Source organism: Diabrotica virgifera, chromosome 4, assembly GCF_917563875.1.
Source record: "Diabrotica virgifera virgifera chromosome 4, PGI_DIABVI_V3a".
Taxonomy (NCBI): Eukaryota; Metazoa; Arthropoda; class Insecta; order Coleoptera; family Chrysomelidae; genus Diabrotica; species Diabrotica virgifera.
Genome location: NC_065446.1, coordinates 172,236,262 through 172,254,309, shown reverse-complemented (window position 1 = coordinate 172,254,309; position 18,048 = coordinate 172,236,262). Strand labels below are relative to the sequence as shown.

The following is an 18,048-nucleotide window of genomic DNA, read 5'->3' as shown; positions in this document are numbered from 1 at the left end:
AGGCATTGGTGTCGTTTTCGTCTTGCTGTTCAATATTAAACAGCTCTTCTACGATGATATTTGGAGCGTATTGTGGCTGTGGTCTAAAATTTCTGAAGCTTTGTCCTCTGTTAAATCCTGTTTGGCGTGTGCTTACAGATATCGGTGTTGGCTTGTATTGTTGCGGTGGTTTTCTTGCCCATGGGTTAGGTCTTGGAGGTTGTGTATTTGTTATGGTTTGTTGTTTCTGTGGTTGGAATCGAGCGGGTTGTATTGGCCATCTTGGATTAAATGTAGACTGTTGTGGTCGTGACGGTCCTGGATTATTTCCAAAAAATGGTTGATGTAACTGGGGCCTGGGCATGGGTTGTTGCCATTGTGGTGCTGTTACGAACTGCGGCTGTCTCTGGGGTTGTATGTGAGTAGTTTTATTTGGCAATGAGTACATTTGGCAATACAGAAATGACTTCTCGAGCACGTCCTTTAATTTTATTCATTACGCCTCGAGTCAACATGTGATTTTGAAAGCTTTCGGGATTAGCACGGTCCCAGAAATGATCAAGAACCATTGTAGTAACTTCAATGAAGTTATGCAGTTCGTTAGGGTTTCCATCGTAATCAGGTACGACAGATAGATGTTTATTGACATCAAAAACAAGAGCGGGAGCGGGTGCCACAACCATAATATCTAATTGACTAGCGGGAGCAGGAGTAATAATTATAGACGGTATATCTAGGCTTATTGGAGTATTATTTGAAGAATTATCGTTAGCTTTTAAACTAAATTGAGCAACTGAGTTATTTTGCGAAATAGAAGCAGCACCAGGTTCGACAATCGATTCACTGATAGTTGCAAGAGAATTACTAATTTTAAGCGATGAAATTTGTGAAGCAATTAAATTAGGATTAGAAAAAATATTAAATTTGCTTACAGATAGAAGACTATGCTTTGGTGCATTTCTTCTCGAAGGAACTGGCTTCTTTTCTGCTTTCTTCTTATCGTCTTTCGGCATATAAATGGATTTTTACACTTTGACACTGGTCTTCCGTAGACTTCTGGGGTTGAACGGCTGTGGTTTTCCCTGGAAGTTGGTTCGTAGCGGGTAAACGTTTAAAAACGACGAGGATCACTAAAGGACTCTCCCACTTATCCTACTGACTGCGCCACTTAAAGGTTTAAACTCACTAAGGTACTTTTTAAAAAGACCCTTTATTAACTTTTACAAATATACTTCACTTTTAATTGATCGAAAATAACTGAAATTAATTACAATGATATTACTTTTATATAAAATCAAAATGCTGAATATAAAAGGTAAAACTGCTGATTGCGATCGCTGACCTCTGGGGTTATTGCACCATAATTTACGCAACATCCCAACAAAAAAGCACATGGAGGCACTGCAATAACTAGTAATAAACTAAAGCACTACGAAATACAAAAACATGAATGCGACTATCTATAGGCCACCAGCATTGTTGTGGAAGATCAACTAGGCCCGCTAACAGTATCAGCTATATACTGTCCGCCAAAGCACAATAACAAAACGGAACAGTTTGAAAATTTCTTTAAAACATTAGGAAATAGATTTATAGCAGGAGGAGATTTTAATTCTAAGCATACTACCTGGGGATCCAGAATTATTACCACAAAAGGCAGAGAACTTCTTAAAGCTATAAACGCGACCAATGCAAATTATCTCACCACAAGGGAACCAACTTACTGGCCTACCGACAATGCAAAAATACCTGATCTACTCGACTTCTATATTGTTAAAGGAATTAATGTTAAATTGGCAAAAGTAGAATCTTGTTACGATCTACCCTCTGACCACTCTAGCGTAATCGCGACATGGTATGCACAAATAACAAATAGTACTAAACAACCATCACTATACAGTAACAAAACAGACTGGATCATTTTCAAAACTAAACTAGATGAACTAATTGACATAAACATCCCATTGAAAACGGAAAGTGACATCTACGCAGCAGTAGAAAATCTTCAGAAATCTATACGAAAAGCTGCTTGGTATGCTACCCCTGACTGCTACCAAACAGAATTTAAAGAGCATTGCCCAACTGTAATAAAGGAAATGATTGCTAGAAAGAGAAAAATAAAGGAGGAGTGGCGAAGAAAAAGAACACCTGAGAACAAGACGAAATTAAATAAAATCACCAAGGAAATTAAACTACAATTGCACAATATCAAAAATAATAAAATACAAAAATATCTTACAGGTTTATCAGCAAACGCAGATAGAGAATATTCCCTTTGGAAGGCCACGAGAAAAATCAAACACCCTAAACAACAAATACCACCAATACGGAACCAAGAGGGAAACTGGTGTAGAAATAATAAGGAAAAAGCCGAAGCATTTGCAAATCACCTGACTAATGTATTCCAGCCACATCCCATGGAAGATGGTGTCACAGAGGAAGAAATAAATGACTTCCTGGAATCGCCCTACCAGATGGACTTACCTATACAAAAAATCACCACTAAAGAAGTTAGAAATATTATCCAGCATGAAATCAGTCCAAAAAAAGCTCCAGGGTATGACCTGACCAACGGGAAAGTACTGCAGCAATTGACATGCAAAGGTCTGAAAATGATAACGCAAGTATTTAATTCAATATTTAGGCTAGGTTACTACCCAGAACAATGGAAAGTTGCTCAAATTATTCTCCTACCCAAGCCAGGGAAAAATAAAACTCAGGTGACTTCATACAGACCAATAAGCCTGCTACCTGTTCTATCAAAAATCTTGGAAAAACTTTTCCTTAAACAATAATTATCCCCAGTTATAGAAGAAAGGAAACTAATTCCCCAACACCAATTTGGGTTCAGAACACAACACGGAACGATAGAACAGGTACATAGACTGGTAAAACACATCAGAAGTGATCTAGAAAATAAAAGGTATTGTTCTGCTGCATTCCTGGACATTGGTCAGGCCTTCGACAAGGTATGGCATGCTGGTATGCTCTTTGAACTAAAGAAAAACCTTCCCCATCCTTTTTATCAAATCCTAAAAAGCTATATTTCCAACCGACATTTCCTAGTCAAGCAGGATGATGAATACACAAGCCTAAGCCCAATAAAAGCCGGAGTACCACAAGGAAGTGTCTTGGGACCGATATTGTACTTGCTCTACACTGCTGACCTACCTACAAGTAACAGAACAACGTGTGCAACTTTTGCTGATGACACTGCTGTACTAGCCTCTCACCATGATCCAAATACAGCATCCAGAATCTTTCAGAAAAACCTTAATAATATACAAAGATGGCTTAAAAATGGAAGCTAAAGGCGAATGAAAGTAAATCCATCCATGTAACCTTCACCACGAAAAGACAAGCATGTCCATCTGTAACACTAAATGAAACGCAACTCCCACAAACCGATACTGTCAAGTACCTAGGAATCCATCTTGATAGGAGATTAACTTGGCAAAAGCACATTTTTACAAAAAGAAAACAACTAGGAATAAAATTCCGAGAAATGTACTGGATCATCGGTCGTAAATCTCAGCTATCTCTTGAAAACAAACTGCTGATATATAAATCATAAATCTATATTAAAACCAGTGTGGACCTATGGTATCCAACTTTGGGGGACAGCCAGTCAAACTAACCTAGAAATACTGCAGAGATTCCAGAACAAAGTCCTTAGAACAATGCTGAATGCCCCTTGGTACGTGCCAAACTATGTGATAGAGCAAGACCTCAATGTGCCATCCATGAAAACAGTAATAACAGAATATTACAAAAAATATTCCAAGAGACTAGAATCTCATCCAAACGAGTTAGCCAGCAACCTCACTGATGATCACAATGATGTACGACGCCTGAAGAGATTCAAAGTAGTGGACCTAGCAAGAAGATTCGAATAATCTGTGATAACTAAACTTTTTAGCTTGTTTTAATTTAATTTATGTAAAGAGGGTGATCACTGGATCTCCCTCTACAGGTCAAATTTTCAATTTTTGTCAAAGAATTTACCTATTGTTCTTAGTTGGACAGATTGTAAATATTACAACAGACTTTTTGCTGTGTACTTTCGATTGAAAATTAATACTTGGAGTTATACTTTCGCAGAGCAATAAAAAATACGTGGGTATCCTCTTACAACTTTTAATAAACTCCCATTGCCAAGCATCGCGCTAGATAAAGTTTTTAAGTTAAGCTAGGGTCTGAACACTTATTATTTTAAAAATGTAATTTTTAATTCTTTTGAAAGTTTGTTGATTCTAAAATTTTGAAAAAATCGTGTGAAGTGACTGTAGATGGCAATTGATTGGATCCCCTGTTGCATGGGGACGGGTAAAATTACTAGTTGTTTTACAAAAACAAACTTTTTACGGGGCCTGAGGATGGGGCATTCATTGTTAGCCCCGAAACAGGTCACCTCCTATAACATCTAATATTAATAAAAATAAGATTGTGAGTATTGACCCTTTTGTTCATAAATTTATATAATGTTATGTAGGTATTTAATTTTTAGCTATATCTTTAACTTATACCTCACTGTTTATTTATGATAGTCAAAATTCGTGCGATTATATCATCTGCATTGCTAAATTAAATAAATATCTCAGTAGGCACTGGTATTTGAAAATTTTCTGTTCTATAATTTATGCGTTAAACTTTTGTAACATATTTTGATTTTTATTTTAGATTTTCCCCAAGAGAAGGAGAGTTTGGGAATTATGAACACAGTAGAAGTACATTCATCTGATAAAGAACAACACACTACTCATACTGCCGAAGAAAATTCATTAAAATGTGAAACTTGTGGTAAGCAGTTTGATAGAAAAAATAATTTAAATCGACATATGAGAATTCATACTGGGGAAAAACCTTACGAGTGTGACATTTGTCTTAAGCGGTTTTCTCATAAAAATAATTTGAAAACTCATTCAAGAGTACACACTGGAGAAACGCCTTACAAGTGTGAAATTTGTTTTAAGCAGTTTAACCAAACTAGTAATTTGAAAAATCATTTGAGAGTGCACACTGGAGAAACGCCTTACAAATGTGACATTTGTTTTAAGCGGTTTTCTCAGGAACGTCATTTGAAAACGCATTTGAGAGTGCACACTGGAGAAAAAATGTACAAGTGTGAAATATGTTTTAAGCAATTTACTCAAGCGGGAATTTTGAAAACACATTCCATAATACACACTGGCGAAAAACCTTATAAGTGTGAAATATGTTTTAAGCAGTTTTCTTATGTACAAAATATAAAACAACATATGCTAATACACACGGAAGAAAAGCCATACAAGTGTGAAATTTGTTTTAAACCGTTTAGCGCATCACACCATTTAAAAAATCATATTATAAGAATGCACACTGGACAAAAACTTCACAAGTGTGAAATTTGTTTTATGCAATTTTATGTGGCAAGCTCTTTGAAACAACATATGAGAATGCACTCTGGAGATAATGATTATAAGTGTGCAATTTGTTTTAAACCGTTTAACACATCACACCATTTGAAAAATCATATAAGAACCCACACCGGAGAAAAACCTCACAAGTGTGGAATTTGTTTTAAACAATTTTCTGAGAAATCTAATTTGAAAAAACATTCGAGAGTACACACTGGAGAAAAGCCATTCAATTGTGAAATTTGTTTTAAACAATTTAGTGCGTCAGGAAGTTTAAAGGTTCATTATTTAAGGATACACTCTGAAGAAAAGCGGTAAAAATGTGAAATCTGTTTAAGCAGTCTATTTCAGCAACTACAAAAAGGTCAAATCAACTGAAGGGCAGTGGTTCGATAAAGAGTATCGTAGCATAACAGAGAGAAAAAATAATGTATATCAACGATTACAACAACGACAGAACACGACAGGCACATGAGGAATATAGAATGTTCAGGAGGGAAGAGAAGAAATTACATCGCAGAAAGAAAAGAGAACACATAGAAAAAGAACTCCAAGAAATGGAAGAATTAAATAAACCAACAGAAACCAGAAAATTCTTCCAAAAACTTAACAAAAGCAGAAAAGAATTTAAACCAAGAAAGATGATGCGCAGAGACAAAGAAGGAGACATAGTAACTCAACAGAGTGAAATACTACAAAGATGGATAGAATTCACGAGGAAACAATTTTCCTGTTGTTGTATGTATACCATTACAAAAACATAAAATCCTTTATAAAAGTTATATTTGTTAAAATCCCTATACAGGTGCGGGAGCACGCCAAATAGAATTCTATTTTAGTGACGTCACGTTGTCTAGCAACCGTCGATTCTCCCATTATGAAATTCTATTTTGTGACGTCAGCAAAATAGAATTCTATTTGGCGTGCTCTGGGCCCAGGACTACATCAAAGACATAACTAGTTTTCAATCGGTTGACCGATCATCATCAGTGTAATCCGCTATCAAAATCACTTGCTTCCATACAGCCATGATGTGAACTATTCAAATTGAGCTCATTGGTACATCGAGCGTGAAACATTGGATATTTTATACATCCATGTTCAAAACCACATCTTTTTCATATGTTCCTATGACGGATTAATTATAAAGGGTTTATACCCAAATATTTTTTACTTTGGTGGTTAGCATGTTAGATTCTGAGATTACACTGATGATGATCGGTCAACCGATTGAAAACTAGTTGTCTTTAATGTAGCCCTGTATAGGGATTTTAACAAATATACCTTTTATAAAGGATTTTATGTTTATGGATAGAATCCTTCAAAGAAAAGTTTGAAAAAAACGGAGATCCACTCTACGATGGAATTATACTGGATCAAACGGATACCAGAGAAACAACCCCCCTTCAGTAGCTGAAATGCAAAAAGAAGTTACCAGACTGAAAAACAATAAGTCACCTGGATTAGGCAACATTAGCGCAGAAATAATAAAGGAATGCGATACACGAACTAATAGTTAACATATGGAATAATAAACAACTGCCACAAGACTGGAATACCGGAGTAATTATTCCACTACATAAAAAGGGAGATCAGCTTCAATGTAAAAACTACCGGGCAATAACACTACTGAATGTGGCATATAAAATACTATCAAATATTGTGTATGAGCGATTGAGACCATATGCGGAACAAATAGTTGGGGGATATCAATGCAGGCAGAAGTCCACAATAGATGAGATCTTCGTCTTGAGGCAAATCTTGGAAAATACTAGTAAATTTAATATAGACACACATCATCTCTTCATTGATTTTGAGAGTGCCTATGATAGTATCCATCGAGAATTTCTGATCCACTGCCTGAAAGAGTTTAATATTCCAAATCGACTCATTGATATAGTAAAAGAAACAAAGTAAAATTCGAATTCAAAATGCACTAACAGATACAATCCATGTTAAAACGGGCCTACGACACACAGTGGTTCCAAATGCCGAAAACGTGGTCATGAACCTTTAAAAGCGTATATCGTTTATACACTTCGGAATTACTTTCGTACTCAAAGGTTTTTGGCATCGCTGATTACGAATCTGAAATTATTTTTTCTGAAAAACAAAATGGCGGATCCAACATGGCGGAAAGAAATTGAAAATATCAATCACAGCGCAAATTTTTTTGATAAATTTTGTAGTTTAATGTCGCTGATATTACAGATATAACATTATTTCTTTTTAAAACAAAATGGCGGATTCAATATGACAAAAAGAAATTCGAAAATTTTATGTTAAACGCATATTTGTTTAAAATTTTATATTATAAGGGACTTTTGAAATTACTGATTACCAATACATTTTCTTTATAAAGTACAATATTCAAAACCTATTACTTATGTACAACCACCCATACATACTCAACAATCGCCAGAATCATGTAATATGCGTCATTTCCTACTTTTGTATTCAAACAACTGCCAGCAGTGCATAGACAGTTATAGACAGATAAAGCAAAGTGATTCGGTATCTTGGTACTATATACATATTTTAAGATCAATAAACACTAAAATTTTGATTATTTCAGGTATATTTTTACTATTTATGCATTAACAAATTAAAGGCATTTATTGTTACTAAATCTTAAGTTAACTTACATCATACATTACTACATACTTAAAAAAAGAAGAATCTGCTTTACAGCAATAAAATTGATAAACTAAAAAACGTTTTACAGCGTGTTGAATATACACGTTTTTTTCACTTTCTCTGCCGGCCAAAATAATCTTGGACATGGTTCACTTGTTCCTAAGCTATGAACCAGAATACATCCAGTTTGATCCTTATAGCTGCGTATTACGACTCTACGATAGTATGAGAAAACAACTGTAAACATGAAAATCCCTAAATAAGGACGTTTTATTTTAGCTCATGACCACGTTTTCAGCATTTGGAACCACTGTGCGACAGGGAGATGCCCTCTCCTGTATTCTATTGAACATCACATTAGAGAAAATAATTAGAGTCAAAAGTCAACACCAGAGGGACAATAATAACAAAAAGTGTACAAATATTGGCATTTGCAGATGATGTTGATATCATAGCTAGAAGCGAAAGAAAAATGATAGATGCATTTAATGCGATAGAAATAGCGATAAAAAACAGTGGCCTAAATATTAATTAAATAAAAACCAAATACATGAAGGCCAGGAAATCGACAGGCCAAAGAAACCTACAGAATCTGACAATAGGAGTTCACTAGTTACCGCAGATAACAATGTCAGCGAAGAAGTTAAGAGAAGAATACACATTGCTAATAAAACATATAATGGACTAATTAAACATCTAAGATCTAACATCACGAGAAAAACCAATGTAGAAATATTCTACAAAAGTTATGCGGTACCACATGGGGTTGTAATTGTAATTGTAATATGTATTGTAATTGAAAGGAATTTCGAAATAACCGACCGTTGGCAAGCAGATTGGGAGAAGAATGCTCCACCTGACATCCAGAATATGCCATGTATTACAAGCAAGCCAGATCAATCAACCAAGACGAATCTGGGCGACACTAAACAGAATTAGAACCAACTGTGGTAGGTGCTGTGACTCACTTTTTAAATGGGGAAAATAGCTTCTCCAAATTGCGATTGCGGTGTTGAAAGACAAACGATTAAGCATTTGGTGGAGGAATGCCCCATCAGATCGTAGTGGCAATCGGTCCGATTTTTTAGTGGCGACCAATGAGTCGATTCAATATATTTACCAACTAAATTTTCGTTTATAAAAATTAACTATTATTTATAATGTATCGTTATCTTTATTTATATACAAAAACTGATATAGCCATACGCTAAATAAATAAATTGAGAAGATTAGATATACAGGGTTAGTTTTTAGTGCGGCATCGGTCGATAATTCCATTATGATACAGAATATCGAAAAGTATTTATAGGCCATTCCACGAATATACATATGTTATATATATATATATATATATATATATATATATATATATATATATATATATATATATATATATATATATATGTTTATATATATATATATATGTTTATATATGTTGTTGTTGTTTATATATGTTATATATGTTTATATATATATATATATATATATATATATATATATATATATATATATATATATATGTTTTGGATTATCGCGACAACGAATATTTTGGAAACGAAAGTAAATGGCTCTATTCCAATAAGCAACAATGTAATTTGCAATTTACTTTCATTCTTCATATTTTGCACAGTAAAATATTCATTTTCAAGATGATCTAACACAGTCGTATATTCGTGGAATAGGGTATATGACCATTTTTATTTCGAAATTCCTATGAGATTAACACCATATGTATATAAAGAAGTACATAATTCATAAACAATTATTTATTTATATAATATACTGTAGTTTTTAAACTAGGTTTAATTAAAATCATTGACGAATATTTGTATACATGGTGAAGTACAAAACCAAATTACGATTTTCACAAATTTTTTAAATGGATCACCCTATATTTTATTTTTTATAAATATTGTTTTTATATTCTTTTATTTTTATATAGCATTCCCTATACAGGGTGTCCCATACTAATTTTTCCAGGCTATATCTTTAAACGAATAGAGATTTTCGAATGGGACAAAAACAGGTCTATTCCATTTGTAATAAATACACTTTAATATGGCGTAGAAAAAATCATCCCCTAAATATTCATCCCTTAGTTACAAGTTACAACCCCTAACTTTAATTTTTTTAATAGCACCCTGTACATTTTTTTATAGTTTTTAATGTGGTTTTCTATCGTTGACTCAACAGATTCTTTAAAAATAAAATCGGTTCGTAAATAATCAAGAAAATATCAGTTTATTTTTTTATTTTTGTTTTGTGTCCCAGACTAAATTATCCAGGCTATATCTCTAAAACGAATAGAGATTTTCGAGTGGGACAAACTTGATATATTCCATTTGTAATACACTTTAATATGGCGTAGAAAAAATCATCCCCTATATATTCATCCCTTAGTTACAACCCCTAACTTTAATTTTTTTAATAGCACCCTGAACCTATAAGGGAGGCACGGAATTAGAAACGGTAGAGAGATTTAACTACTTGGGCAGTATTTTGAACAAAAAAGGAGGGACGGAGGAGGACGTAAAACGGAGAATAGGAATAGCTCAAAACTCATTCAACATACTAAGGAAAACGTGGTCTTCACGTCAGATGACAAGTAAAACCAAGATAACATTATTTAACAGCAACATGAAGACTTTGTTATTATACGGAAACTTGGAAAGTGTCAAGAAAATGTATCGGACAGATGCAAGTGTTTATAAATAAATGCCTAAGGAAGATTCTTTATTCGAACATTTACTGGCCAAACCGCATATCAAACCAAGAGTTATGGACAAAAACTAACCAGCAACCTATATCTAACACAATATGCTAAAGGAAAAGGAGTTAGATGGGGCACACACTAAGGAGACCTGCTACAGACATAGCGAGGCAAGCCCTAGAATACACACCACATGGCAAGAGAAGACCAGGTAGACCCGTAGAAACGTGGAAAAGAAGTGTGGAGAAAGAAATTAATGCTATTGGGAAAACCTGGGCAGAAATAAAGGTTAGTGCAAAGGATAGGACAGAATGGAGGCAGACAGTTGATGCCCTATGCTCCGCATTTAGTGAAGAAAAATACGTAACTAAGTAATAAAAGTTAAAGTTATGGGTTGTAACTAAGGGATGAATATTTAGGGGATGATTTTTTCTACGCCATATTAAAGTGTATTACAAATGGAATATATCAGTTTTTGTCCCATTCGAAAATCTCTATTCGTTTAAGAGATATAGCCTGGATAAATCAGTCTGGGACACATAACAAAAATAAAAAATAAACTGATTTTCTTGATAATTTACAAACCGATTTTATTTTAAAAAAATCTGTTATATAGACGATAGAAGACGACATCCAAAACTAGAAAAAAATATAAAGGGTGCTATTAAAAAATTTAAGTTAGGGGTTGTAACTAAGGGATGAATATTTAGAGGATGATTTTTTCTACGCCATACTTAAGTGTATTACAAATGGAATAGACCAGTTTTTGTCCTGTTCGAAAATCTCTATTCACTTAAGAGATACAGCCTGGATAAATTAGTCTGGGACACCCTGTATATAAACTCATCACTTTCCGAGATATTTTCAGTTTTCTTCAAATTTCGGAAATACATTCAATTTTTGTAGTAGAAATAAGTTAGTACCTATTGAGTGATAATATTACAAAATTATTTTTATTTAATAAATAACTAACAAAAAATATAAATACATAACAACAATATGCAATGAATTTATCAATAAATGTTATATTAAGGAATTTCTATTTCTACAAATTCTAAGGAAATTTCTACAAAAAATATGTCTTGTGTATAATAATATACAGTATTTCTCATGATCATCTTTCAGTGCGTCACAGTTTTTCGATATCTTTCTAACGCATTAAATTGTATGTGACAGAAAAGAGGCACGTCGGTGACATTTTTATAACATTTATTCTAGTTGTCCGTAGATGGCGCCATAATAAAAAAATAATTTTTTTTAATTAGATAATAATATTACAAATATAATCTGTATAATTTATAAGACTATACAAATCAAAGAAAATACCATTTTATAAATGCAAGAAACACATTTGATTTGTTTTTATTCCAAATTGAAAATAAAAATGTGACAACTGTCAGATTTAACTAAAATGTCATGTTAGAATAAATGTCATAAATGTGTATTATCACGGACTTACCCTTTTTCCTATCATTTGTTACGCACTGAAAAATGATCATGAAAAGGACAATAACAAGATTATTTTTATTTAATATAAACTCGCACAAAAAATAAATCAAAATAATATACAAATAATGTAACAGTTTTTAGATTGTTATATCAACAGTATTGTAAGCCAAGAAGTTTTTAGTAACACATTCCTAATTGCAGATGTGACACGCAGTTATCAATAATATTTTGATTTAGTTTGAAAAGGAGTCATCTCCTATAGATAACCAATTCTACAACATGATCTGTTCATTTTGAAAATGGGTCATCTCTTTTTCAAAAAATTGCTGTTTCTAGGTCTTTTATAATTTAAAAACAATTTTTAAAACATTCATCAGCTTGTATTTAGCAGTTTAATGTGTGTAATAAACAATATTCACATTATAATGACTATTTTTTATTTGAATACCTGTTCATTTTGAAAACAGTTAAGACTTGTTCAAAACAGTTTTAGTGAATCATGGAATTTAAAAACGCATTTGAGAGTGCACACTACGGTTTTCTCAGGAAAGTCATTTGAGAGTGCACACTGGGGAAAAAATTACAAGTGTGAAATCTGTCTTAAGCGATTTAGTAAAGCGGTAATTTTGAAAAAACATTCCAGAATACACACTGGGGAAAAACCGTACAAGTGTGAAATTTGTTTTAAATAATTTACTCGTGTAGAAAATGTAGCACAACATATGACAATACACACTGAAGAAAAATCTTATAAATGTGATATTTGTTTTAAACCGTTTACCGCATCACACCATTTAAAAATCATAAAAGAACGCACACTGGAGAAAAACCTCAAGAGTGGAATTTGTTTTAAGCAATTTTCTGTGGCAAGTACTTTGAAACAACATGAAAATGCACACTGGAGAAAAAAATTAGAAGTGTGAAATCTGTGCTAAGTAATTTAGTCGAGCCGAAATTTTGAAAAAACATTCCAGAATACACACTGGAGAGAAGCCTTACAAGTGTGATATTTGTTTTAAGCAGTTTACTACAGGAAGTCATTTGAAAGTACATTTGAGAATACACACTGGGATAAAACCTTATAAGTGTGAAATATACTGTAAGCAGTTTTCTCGTGTAGAAAACATAAAACAACATATGGCAATATACACCGGAGGAAAAGCTTGTAAGTGTGAAATATGTTTTAAAAGAACGCACACTGGAGAAAAACCTCACAAGTGTGAAATTTGTTTTAAACAAAAACAAAAAGAAAAGATGGTTTAAATTTGATTACAGTACAGAGCCTCTACTATGTGCTTATACGTATTTCGGAATAACCGTTTCCTCATCGGAGCACCTGGGTAGAGGCACTGAACTGCAATCAAATCCTTTCATCCTTTCGGGGTAATTATCAAAATAATTACCAAAGATGCTATTAGCACCAATAAGTCAGGAAATAAAATTCGAAATTATTTATCCTGAGCTTTTTAAGTTGGAAAAATAAAGCATAACAGAGTGGCGAAATACTCAACAAGGGAAATCTAAAATTGCAATTTTAGTTTTCCCTTGTCGAGTATTTCGTCACTCTGTTATGCTTTATTTTTCCAACTTAAAAGCTCAGAGGATAAATAATAATTTCGAATTTTATTTCCTGACTTTCTGTTTTAAACAATTTACTCAAAGCGGAAGTTTGAAAAAGCATTTGGGAATACACAATTACACAATAGAAAAGCCGTAAAGATATGAAATTTGTTTTGAGCAGTCTATTCCGGAAACAACTTTACTTTCAGCAGCTACTACTGAACAAATATTTACAGCTTTGGGGAGAATCAACTGTTCAAGACGAATTATTTTTCATCAAACAAAACATCGCAAAAATAGATCGTTTAACTCTTATGTCCCGTTGCACCAACAAATAAACGATTGATTTGGATTGTCCGTTTATTTTAAAATATAATTGTCAAATTAAAAACAGAAATTTTAACGATTTCCAAAAAATTACCCTTTCTCGAAAGAAGAAAAAAGTCATCTGTTATTATATTTGATGGTAAAAAATTTATAGTCCAGGAACCGAAGCTTTTCACCTCGCAATTTTTACAGAATGGATCGATTTGCTTGAAAATTTGAGAATAAGTAGTGGATACTCCAAGGATCAAAATCTATACGATGCCGAAATGCGCTTTTACCATGCGGGTTGTTGTCACCCCATCTCGGGGGGTGGAAATTTTTTATTATATTTTGATTGCAAAAGTTGATAAAAACATTCATTCTAAGCAAAAAATGTTCTATACATTTTTTTGATAAAATTAATAGTTTTCGATTTATTCGCTATCGAAAGTGTTAGTTTTATATCTAAAAAATCAATGTTTTTCGATGGTATACTCATTTACGATTCACTTAATTTTTGCCGTGGCAAAATTTTTTTCAAAACAAGTTCTTGGGAATTAAATAACCTACAATTTCATATTTAAACAGTTTTTCGTATCTCTGATGGTAATCTTTCTATTCTGAAGAGAATGGAATTTTTTAATTGCAAAAATTCGTTATTCGCTTTAAACTCCAGATTTTTAAAAGCTAATCATTGTAAGCCAGTCAAACTTCTAGAATCTATTAATAATATATAAATAAAGAAGAATAAGTAAGGCTAATAACTAAAAACACTGCTAACTTACATTATTGTGCTTCAAATTGGATTTCTTCTTTTTTTTTTCTAAAAAATATATTGATTTTTTAACCGTAACTTTTTTATTTTTTATCTTAGAAAGTTTGATAAAAAAGAATTTTGTAGATTTTTTAAAGATGTATAAGCTTATTAATATTAAATATTGTTAGTATCCTGAGTCGCAAAAACAGGTGACTTTGAAAGGGTTGGTAAAGGTGGTTTTTGCAAGTTATTACAAGTTTTGATGGTCAATAGCTCACTCAATTTTTGCCGTAGAGAAATATTTTGAAAACTAGGTTCTTGGGAATTAAATAAGCTACAGTTTCATATTTAAACATTTTTTCGTATCTCTGATGCTAATCTTTCTATTCTGAAGAAAAAGCAATTTTTTTCCAAACTACAAAACTTCGTTATTCGCTTTTAGCTCCATTTTTTTTTAAAACTAATCATTCTAAGCCGGTCAAACTTCTAGAACCTATTAATAATACATAAATAAAGAAGACCAAATAAGTTTAATGACTAATTTTAATTAGTGTGGTGATTAGGAGGTTGCTTCTGATCACTTTTTCGCTGAAAAAAATAGAGACTGGCATTCTTTTCATTATAAGTCACTTAATTTTTTAGCTAGGGACTATTTTTTTTTATTTCTGGAGATAGATATTTTTAAATACTTTAAATTAGTTTAAACAAGTTATCCTCGAAAAATGCATAGTTTTCCCGTCTTTTGACTTTGAAACTACATTATTTAGCATTTGACGAAGAAGAGCTAACATATAATAAAGTATAGCTCGATTACTATTGGGCTTAAAGAAAATAAAAGAAAAACGGTTTTGTTAATTTTTTAAAAGGTACATTTTTGTTAAGTAAAGTTGTTTTGATAAAACGAAACTTTTGGAGTTATTAGCAGAAAACCTATTAAAAACATTGATTTTTTCGATATAAAACACTTTCGATAGCGAATAAATCGAAAACTATTAATTTTATCAAAAAAATATATAGAACGTGTTTTGCTTAGAGTTAATGTTTTTACTAACTTTTGCGGTCAAAATATAATAAAAAATGTCCACCCCCGTGATGGGATGGCAACCACCCCCATGGTAAAACCGCCTTTCGGCATCATATAGATTTTGATCCTTGGACTATCCACCACTTATTTTCAAATTTTCAAGCAAATCGATCCATTCTGTAAAAATTGCGAGGTTTTGTCCTATTTTAAGCTTCATTACTTGGATTATTAATATTTTTCGGGAGAATCGTTAAAATTTGTGTTTTTATTTGACAGTTTTTTGACAAGTATTATAAACTCCTGGACAAAATTAACGCACCACTCATATTTTTCTCAATAATCTTTATTTATTGATAATTTACTGTACGACAAGTTGCCTATGGACCTTGTTTGACAGTCACAGTTGTTATGTAAGTTAATAATAGTCTTGTAATAATTTGTAATTTGTAATAATTTGTATTGAACTTCGTTTTAGACTAAAAGTGAGTTAAACTTTTCATAAAAAGTGCCGATTAAAGCAAAGTGCTTGCGATAAACAAGCTTTTTATTGTGATATTTTTCATCACATGCATGTTTGGAAGTTTATTTGCATAAAAATCAAATAAAAAATAAACCGCCAAAGAAATTTGTCAATGGAGGAGGCACGAGGCAGTGCGAGCGTGGACTCTCCTAGATGAAGTATATTCAATGCGATACGTTGCAGGTTTGTTAGGAAGACATCATTCCAGCAGCAGTCGCAAGGTGAGGCGATATAATGAAACAGGGTCGTACCATCGAAGACCAGGACAAGGGCGAAAACGTTGCACTAATCAAATTGATGATCGTTTTTTGAGACAACGTGCTCTTAGAGATAGGAGAGTCACCAGCAATTTGCTAAAAAATGAACTAGCAGATGTTCGAAATGTCGCGATATCGTCTCGAACAGTTAGAAGACGTTTACATGAAGCCGAATTGAGCAACAGGAAACCGGCCAAAAAACCCTTGCTTACCAGAGAACATAGGGTTCAGAGATTGAATTTTGCAAGATTGCATCAAAATTGGACCATCGATGATTGGAAACGAGTTCTTTTCTCCGATGAGACTAGAGTAAGCCTAAAAGCGCCAGATGGTCGTGAGCGTGTCTGGCGAAGGCGAGGAGAAAGGTTTGCCAGCTGCAATATCTCTCCTAAAGTACCTTTTGGTGGTGGCTCTAAAATGTTTTGGGGGAGAATTTGTTTTGAAGCTCGCACGGAGTTGGTCCCCATACGTACGAGGTCTATGAATGCCCATTATTACTTAGACAACATTATTGTCGAACATGTAATGCCTTTTGTTCCGTTTCTTGGACCTAATTTTTTATTCATGCAAGACAACGCTCGTCCTCATGTGGCTCGACAGGTTATTGGCTACCTAAATGATGTTGATATTCAATTATTAGAGTGGCCACCTAACAGTCCGGACATGAATCCTACAGAGCATCTATGGGACTATCTAAAAAAAGATTCGAAGTCGTAGACACCCTATTGCCAATCACAGCCAACCCATTGAGGCCGTTATTGAAGAATGGAAGAATATTCCGCAAGCTTTTGTTGAACATTTGATATCAAGCATGCCTCGACGCATAAACGCAGTCATAAGAAGTAGAGGAGACCCTACACGGCATTAGTGTTGACCCAGATGCATTTATTGTGTTACTTCGCTGATTTTTTCTTTTTGCAATTTGGAGTTATGCTAGCTTATTTACGCATTTCCGGCAAAAACAAATTTTTAAAGAAACAATAAGGCAAATTAAGGTTATGATAAAGGCATGTTGGATTTATTTGTTGGTGTTTATTATTATTTCAATGTAACTTAGTTTTATTTTGTGTTCATATTCTAAATATTTAGTTTAAATAAAGTGGTGCATTAATTTTGTCCAGGAGTTTATTTTAAAATAAACGGGAAATCCAAATCAAAAATCGTTTATTTGTTAGTGCAACTGGACATTAGTGCCGCTTTTTAGAATTGCTATGTGAAAAAGCGTTTTGAAAAGAATTTCAAATTTATCCAAATTCGTATTATAAAAACAATAAATTAAGTATTTGACCATTGAAAAAACCCATTTCATTAGATACCTGAAAAATTTACCAAAACTTGTGAATTATTAAACTACCTTAAAAAACAAAACATTTGTATCAATAAGTATTCACACCAATTCAGAAAATTGTGATATTAGGTTTGTTCGTAGTACGATCCAATCGATCAGCAACCG

The 18,048-nt window shown here is 33.0% G+C and overlaps 1 protein-coding gene across 16 annotated transcripts in view; it reads left to right on the top strand.

Moving 5' to 3' along the window:
- The window catches only part of LOC126883236 (zinc finger protein 83-like), a 139,782-nt gene extending 130,946 nt beyond the window's left edge, over window positions 1–8,836 (top strand). For 15 of the 16 annotated variants that reach the window (XM_050648525.1, XM_050648517.1, XM_050648522.1 and 12 more), the window contains one exon: window positions 4,660–8,836. In XM_050648525.1, the coding sequence (XP_050504482.1) occupies window positions 4,660–5,693 (1,034 nt within the window). In that variant the 3' untranslated portion in view covers window positions 5,694–8,836. The remainder of the gene's footprint in view (window positions 1–4,659) is intronic. The other variant, XR_007697581.1, reaches the window with a different exon arrangement.
- Window positions 8,837–18,048: the final 9,212 nt, after the last annotated feature.